The sequence below is a fragment of the Musca autumnalis genome, unplaced genomic scaffold (assembly GCF_047663935.1).
Source record: "Musca autumnalis isolate F117 unplaced genomic scaffold, ASM4766393v1 scaffold_5, whole genome shotgun sequence".
Taxonomy (NCBI): Eukaryota; Metazoa; Arthropoda; class Insecta; order Diptera; family Muscidae; genus Musca; species Musca autumnalis.
In genome coordinates, this window is record NW_027412088.1 from 48,260,453 (window position 1) to 48,268,110 (window position 7,658).

Below are 7,658 nucleotides of genomic sequence, written 5' to 3' on the forward strand. Positions count from 1 at the left end.
TTGAAAATATTAGGATCCCCGTTTTTCACTATATTTGTGGTTATAAAACAAAAAAACGAAGTGACCCAAAGAAACCAAACGAATTTTCGTTGTCCGTAGACGCCAACACGATAGAATTTTAGCATCAGAACGCTTGAATATTTTTTTTCAACTTTTGTAGCACAGTGTAATGAACAAAAGAACTTTAGCATTTCATTTTTGGGTATTTAAATTTTAAAACTGCGAATTTATATGTCGTCGAACACTTGTTTGCTTTATCGGAGCCATTTTCATGAATGACCTAGATTCACCATGCAAACAGATTTGGTCTTAGAGAATTTTTCACTAAAACACAGCGTCGGAATCATACATTTGGACGGGTAATGGCATTTTGTAGAATGAGATTTTGGTTTGTCGATTGTTTAACTAAAGCATACAAAATAGCATATGTTTTTCAATATTATTCTTCTTTCTTCTTAGTTAAAAACGGAAGTTGTTTTATTTATACCGTCATCAAGAAAGATAAAACTAACACTCTCAGCATTGAAATTTTCAACAACGACAATTGATCGGAGTATAACGGACATTTCCCACGCTGATATCATATTATGTAAGAGCCACTATGCCGATTTCATCTGCGCAAACAAGTAATTTGTGTTGTTTAGTATATAGTTTGCTATTCTCTGCGTTTATATACGTGAAGGTGCAGTTGTTGGCATTTTACTTTCTCTCTTTCAGGCTATCGCAATTTCTACTTTGGACGGGAAATCTTTATATGAACTGCATTCCAATATGATGGATGCGAAGAGTTTTAAATCCAGTTTATAAACATTAACTTTGATAGGGTCCACATGAACCCATTTTTATTCAATCTCCACTTTGTTTTTTCTTTGGCTGGTTTAAGTATAACTGCAATCATGACTCACCTAAATTTTTGTGGTTACTTATTTGTTGCTTTTAGTAAATTCCAGTATCACCCGAATTAGCATTAGAAGATGAAGACCACATGTTTTTATATTTTTGTTACAATTCTATGAGTAATCAGAATTTCTTCGATGCATTTGGTATGTTCCTTTATTTTAAAAAAATGGTAAAAGTGGCAAAGGTAGTAAATGTTGTGAACTGTTGTATGCTATCAAGTAAGGGAACATGTATCGAGTAAAAAGTGGTACAACTTGATGATTCTTGCACGTAAAGAAACAGAGCTATTGTTTTTAGTTGTTGTTTTTTTTATAATTTCAAGTAAGGGAACACTTATCGAGTAAAAAGTGGTACAAATTGAAGATCCTTGCACGTAAAGGAACAGAACTATTATTTTTAGTTGTTGTTTTTTTATAATTTCATGTTAACCGTTGCAACATAAAGGAGAAATGATGGAAGCTCACGGTTTGTTGATATGTATTCATGATTGGACTGAATTATCGGGTATGTTCCCTCAAGCCTTTTGCTCACCCCATTTACCGGGTATGTTCTGGGACACACTTCACCTCTCACTTCACGCCTCAAGCATTTTATTTACCCCATTTGCGCTTATTTTTCGAGAACTTAGTGGAAGGACTAGGGTGTACTCTTCTTTTTAATTACCCTAGTAAATCTTAGCCCCAAGAAATTCGCAAAAAATAGGAGTAAATAGGGTGAAGAAAATGCTTGAGGCTTGAAGTGAGAGGTGAAGTGTGTCTCAGAACATACCCGTTATGTATTCAGTACAATGAAACCTATCTGTGATAAAAATTTCAAAAGAATCGTTAGGTCGCATGCAAATCTGACTTAAGCCTCTAACATGTTTATAAAAAGGGGTTTCCTTAAGCAGGAGGGTTTATGCGTAATAAGAGTCACCTCTCCAGCAGCATTAACATTGCTGGACAGTTAGTTTTGTTTCACCCCACCGTAAGAAACATTTACATATCTTCTTTTTTTTTGTTTTATTTAGAGAGTGTGGTGAGTATTACTAAAAAAATATATGTATGCTTATGAATTTATGTAGTATGTAAAAATAATAAACATAAATGGAGAATAACATTCTTTGTATACAGTCTAAAATACCTAACTTAACGTCCAAAAGATTTTTACATTCCTTTTTCGAGCTATTCCCATTTACGAAATTCACAACCCTCTGGAGGTTTCACGTCCACTTTATCCTTGGCAACTTCATTCCAATTTGTGCTTAGTACAGTGCCACCCGATTCGGAGAATGATTTATTCATGGCTTTTTGTACTTCAGGCGATGACGAACTGTAGATTTTCTTGAATAGACGCTGTAATGCCTCTTCACTCTGGGCATCAGCTTCTTCGGCTTTTTCCACTTCTTTGGCCAAACTATCCCAGTTCTTTTTGTGAATTGGAGGTGGAGCTGCAATAGCCGGCTTTTGTTTTACCGCCTCTTCCAGGCCATCCCAACGTGTGCCCACTTCTTTAGCCAAGGTAATTTCAACTTTGGACGGGAAATCTTTATATGAACTGCGTTCCACTAGGATGGGTGCGAACAGTTTCAGATCGAGTTCATAGCCATCAGCTGTCATATGGACTCGTTGTTTTTCAATCTCCACTTTGTAATTTTTCTCCTTGGCATTTTTGAGCATAACTGTGATGACAACCTTGGTCTCCGATTGATACCAATCATGACGCACCGACATCTTTATGCTTATTTATTTGCTGCTTTTAGTAGAGTATGACCAGAAAAAGATGAATACTATTTCCACTAATTTCGTTAACAATCCTCTATGAGCAATGAGAATTTCTTCTTGGATGCTTTGTTTTTGGTTGTTGTTTTTGTTGATAAAATTCTAGAAATTAGGAAGTGCTCGGAAATGACACAGCAAACACAGGGTGATTACACGATGTTTACGTTATGGGCAACGGAATAAAGCGTAAGACGTATTTTTGGGACTTTAATCAGCTGTTATTGTTTACAATTGGTCTGTTCCTTTACTTCTGAAAATGGTAAAACCGGCAAAAGTAGTAAAAGTTGAAAACTGCTCCCATATGAATTGTATTGTGTCTGAAGTAAAGGAACGCTTTTCGAGTAAAAAGTTGTAAAACTTGAAGATTCTTGAACGTAAAGGAACAGGGCTAATAAGTGTGTCTGTATTACGATTCTGTAACACATTTTTTGAAAACGCGAAATTATGAATGAAAAGTTAAAACAAAAGTTGACAACATGCATGCTATCGGTAGAATTTTACGGCTGTTTTTTTTTTCGCCGCTAACTTACGGACAAAACATCGGTAATTACCGAAATTGTAAGCATTTTAATTTTGCCGACAATTGTCGGTAACTCTAAAAATGAGTTAGCTAATCGCACTGCTGTAGTGGGATTATGTAATTCATTTTTGCTGTTACCGACAAAAATCGGTAAAATTAAATCGCAAAACATAAAGAAAAGTTGGCATCACTGTTTGTGTCGGTAGAGGCTGGCGACTACTTTTTATTCATCGTTAACTTACCGAAAAATTTCGTTAATTATCGAAATTATCGTTAATTATCTTCAAACAACAGTTTTTATTTTTTCGTTGATTTATGTTTGTGAAAATGAAAAACAATTTTATTGTGAAAATAGCAAGCCTAATTGTATTGCTTTTTTGGAGAACAAAGTTGCAAAGTGGGAAAAATCCTGTTTTGAGTCATTTTCTCTTTTATTTTTAATAAAATACAACATTTTTGCTTCCTTTGGTTCTTTCATTGGCGGACAAATTGTTCTGCTTTGGCAAGTCAGCTGATTGCTTGCTGATTTACTGGGAAGGTGTCTGTTTACTTTTTACAATTTTCCATGGTACAATAATTTGGAAGGTAGGTCAGGTTCGAACAAATTGTAAAAAACAAGGCCTGGGTGTATTTGCTTATTCTGTCAGAATTGCCATAACTGAATATGCAGCAGGTTGTACCGTTTATTTGATATTTTGGATCATTAACTAAAAACGCGAAAAATGAATGGGAGGCTATGTTTTCTTTACAGAGTCACCTTCTGTATATGTTCAAAAGTTTGTTTCATCACAATGTTGTAATAAATATAAATAATAAATGTTGTAATAACAATTTTCATTTCGACTGAATTTTAATATGTATAAAATATTTTGTCATATTTTTCAAAACCATACACGTACATACATAATTTGTGTATACTGATTTGAAAGAATGAACAACCCAATAGAAAAAAATTGTAATCAGTTGTTTGCTATGCCCTACCTTGTAATGATTCTACCATGACAATTTTTTGGCAAAAGAGAATAAAAACTCCTTATACCCCGTTTATATATAACCGGATTTAACAAACCGACTGGGTTTTAAATGTCAATTCCATTGCTCATATTTCAAATAAATCCTTATAAAGAAGGTTAACCCTGCAAAAAGCTCTAATATAAACAGCATATTACTCTCTGAAAAAGTACTTGCTGGGAAAGTAACCAGACAGACCTAATATTTGATTAATTCACACTGTTCAGTTACCCTCAAATTTCTCACTTTAGAACCCTGAGGCCTATTTTTTCAATCTAAGAACACCTGAAACGACCTTTTTTCATCCACTGATTCCTTCGAATTTGCTCCGGCCTTTTATGAAAAACGTTTTGAATTGTTTAAAAATGTCTTTAAAATATATTGGTATTATACATCTCCTCCATCATCCATTACGATTTTCATTTTAAGATTTCATTGATAATTTCAGATATTGGTGCTAATCTAACAGATCCAATGTTTCGTGGCCTCTACGGAGGTTCTTCGAAACATCAAGATGATCTTCAGCTGGTATTACAAAGATCTTGGAAGCAGGGTCTCCAAAAGATGATAATCACTGTGGGTACTTTAAATGAGGCTGATGAAGCACTGGAAATGGCTAAACAGGATGGTATGTTTTGTGTAATCGTAAATTCCTAATGGGTGTTAAAGTAAGTTTTGAAGCAAGTTGATGATCATCATGGAAGTTCGCTTCATTTCTCTGCATACCAATGCTCTTTTAACATGAAATACCTATTTATTAGATACACAATGGACACAATAGAAAACGGACATAGTGGTCATCTTGTAAACAAAAGAGAAAAATCAGCAGCGATAAAACCAATTTCGCGTAACATGAGTTTTTAATTAGTTGATTAAAGCAAATAATTTTGCGAAAACGGCAAGGAAGGGTGTATATTGCTACATCACTATTTTGACACTGTTCTCTTGGCAAGCAATTAAGTCCAATATTATAACGTTTGAGCACCGTTCTTCTCAGAAACATTCAGAACGATTTAAGCAACCAGTATTTCCGAAGGCTGTGACGTCATCGGAGACGACAGAACTATTACAATCCCACGGCAGCGGGTTCTTACGTACCGGATTGACCTGAAACCAAAAGTGTTTCGGCCAGCGGCTGCCAACCCAGCTGTATATGCTGCTACAACAACAACAACAGAACTATTAAATTATCATCATGAGCTTTGTTGTAAATACCCTAGTATGTGGAAAAGTGGCTACTGAAACAAGAGTTACAACTACTGCCCCAGAGGTGATCCAAGGAACTTACTATTAATGACATTAGCATGAACCATTGTAGCATTAGTACATACATAACTCCAGGTTGACTTCTCATCAGAGGCACTACCCCATGAATTAATTTGGGAACTGCATAGTATTAACACGGCATTACACTGTAACCATGTCAAATGGTTCTAGGACATATTGACCAAAGCTGGATAGCCCACTTTAGATTTATAAGAAGCTACATATAGTCGAAGCCTATATCCCCCCTTCATTATTTACTCAAAATATTCTCTAAATCGTAGTTACAAAATCTCTTTATTGCGGTTAATTTTTTTCAGAAAGGCTCTATGTAACGATGGGTTGTCATCCAACACGTTGTGGAGAATTTCTACCAAATCCCGAAGAATACTACGAAGGCTTGCGTAATAAAATTGCCACCAATCTGAATAAAGTCATAGCAGTGGGTGAATGTGGTTTGGATTATGATCGTTTACATTTCTGTGAAAAAGATACACAAAAAGTATACTTCGAAAAACAGCTCTCACTTGCCGAAGAATTTAAGTTACCGCTGTTTTTACACTGTCGCAATTCCCATGATGATTTTATTGAAATATTACAGAAGAATAAAGAAAAATTAGATGTCTGTGGTGGTGGTGTTGTTCACAGTTTTACTGGTACCCTAGAAGAGGCTCAAAGTGTTATCGAGTTTCATCCAAATCTATATATTGGCCTTAATGGTTGTTCACTAAAAACTGAAGAAAATCTGGAGGTGGTACGACAAATACCCAATGATCGAATTATGTTGGAGACCGACTGTCCTTGGTGTGGTATACGACCATCACATGCAGGTCAAAAGTTTGTACAAACGAAATTTCCCACTGTCAAAAAGAAAGAGAAATGGACTGCGGCATCGTTAATTGACGGACGTTGTGAGCCGTGTCAAATAAGGTGAGATTGGGTGGTGTATATATTTTTTTTTTTTCATGCAAATTAATGGTATTATGTTTTCCCCTTTGCAGCCAAGTTTTAGAAGTCATTGCCGGTGTTAAGGATCAACCTGTCGATAAGTTAGCTGATATTTTTTATGAAAATACCGTGAAATTGTTTTTCCCAAAGGAGAAATAAATAATGGAATTCTTAAACAAGTTATGGAGTTTTGAAATCGCAGGCAAGCATTACATGTGAAGGAGGTATTGCTGGTGATTTTGCCATGGAACACTTCGTACTAGTCAACATGGATTCAGAAAAGCACATGGTATCATTATCATCTTCCACTATACTATTCTGAATATATAAGACATTTTTAAAGTCAGGCAATTACGACTTTTAAATGGTCTTCTGGCTATTGGCAACCTTTAAAAAATTTTCTGCCTGTAAACGACATTTAAAAGGTCTTCTCCCTATAGAAACCCTTTCAAAGGTCTTCTGGATGTACAACACCCTTCAGAGGTCTTTCGCATATAAAAGATCTTTGAAGAGTCTTCTTGCCTATTGGAGATTTTCAAAAGATATTTTGCCCATAAAAAGCACTAAAAGGGAATTCTATCTAATAACGACGTTTAAATGTTCTTCTGCCTATTGGTAACCTTTAAAAAGTTTTCGGCCTATAAAAGACCTTTCAAAGGTCTTTTGTCTAGACCAGACCTTGAAAAGACCTTCTGCCTATAGAATACTTTTAAAACGTCTTCCTTTAAAGTCTTCCGCCCTTAGATTTTGACCGTACAAAGGTCTTCTATCTAATGATCACCCTTAAATGGTATTCAACATAATGTAAACATTTAAACGATTTCTGCCTATAGAAGGGAGTCTGCCTATAGAATATCATTCAAAGGTCTTCCGAATATAAAGGACTTTCAAAAGTTATTTTGCCTGTTTATAGAAGACTTCCGGCCACAAAAGACCTTTAAACTGTCTTCCGCCAATGACTACGTTTAAATGATCTATTGCCTGTAGGCGACCTTTGAAAAGTGTTCAGTGTATAACAGTTCTTTAAATGATGTTTTGTTTTTATACCCTCAGCATTTATGCTAACAAGGGTATATACACTTTCAACCGGGCAAAATGTGCCTCATCGAAATAACGGTTTTAGACCCCAGGTATATTTGGACGAAATGTGACAATTTGGAGTTAATTAAGCCATGTCCGTCCGTCTCTATGTCTGTCTGGCTGACTAGAGCGCACGATAACTCTCAAACGGATCAACCGATTCGGACCAAACTTTG

The 7,658-nt window shown here is 35.5% G+C and overlaps 2 protein-coding genes across 2 annotated transcripts; one reads left to right on the forward strand and one right to left on the reverse strand.

Moving 5' to 3' along the window:
* Window positions 1-1,884: 1,884 nt before the first annotated feature.
* Sgt1 (suppressor of G2 allele of skp1) lies at window positions 1,885-2,766 on the reverse strand. The gene has a single exon (XM_073988707.1). The coding sequence runs from the start codon at window positions 2,610-2,612 to the stop codon at window positions 2,064-2,066; it is 549 nt and encodes a 182-aa protein (XP_073844808.1). The 5' UTR covers window positions 2,613-2,766; the 3' UTR covers window positions 1,885-2,063.
* Window positions 2,767-4,429: 1,663 nt separating this feature from the next.
* Window positions 4,430-6,581, forward strand: LOC141404980 (deoxyribonuclease TATDN1). The gene is made up of 4 exons (XM_073988866.1): window positions 4,430-4,575; window positions 4,640-4,819; window positions 5,775-6,384; window positions 6,456-6,581. Exons 1-4 carry the CDS (start codon window positions 4,530-4,532, stop codon window positions 6,559-6,561), a joined length of 942 nt encoding a protein of 313 aa, XP_073844967.1. The 5' UTR covers window positions 4,430-4,529; the 3' UTR covers window positions 6,562-6,581.
* The last annotated feature ends 1,077 nt before the right edge of the window (window positions 6,582-7,658 follow it).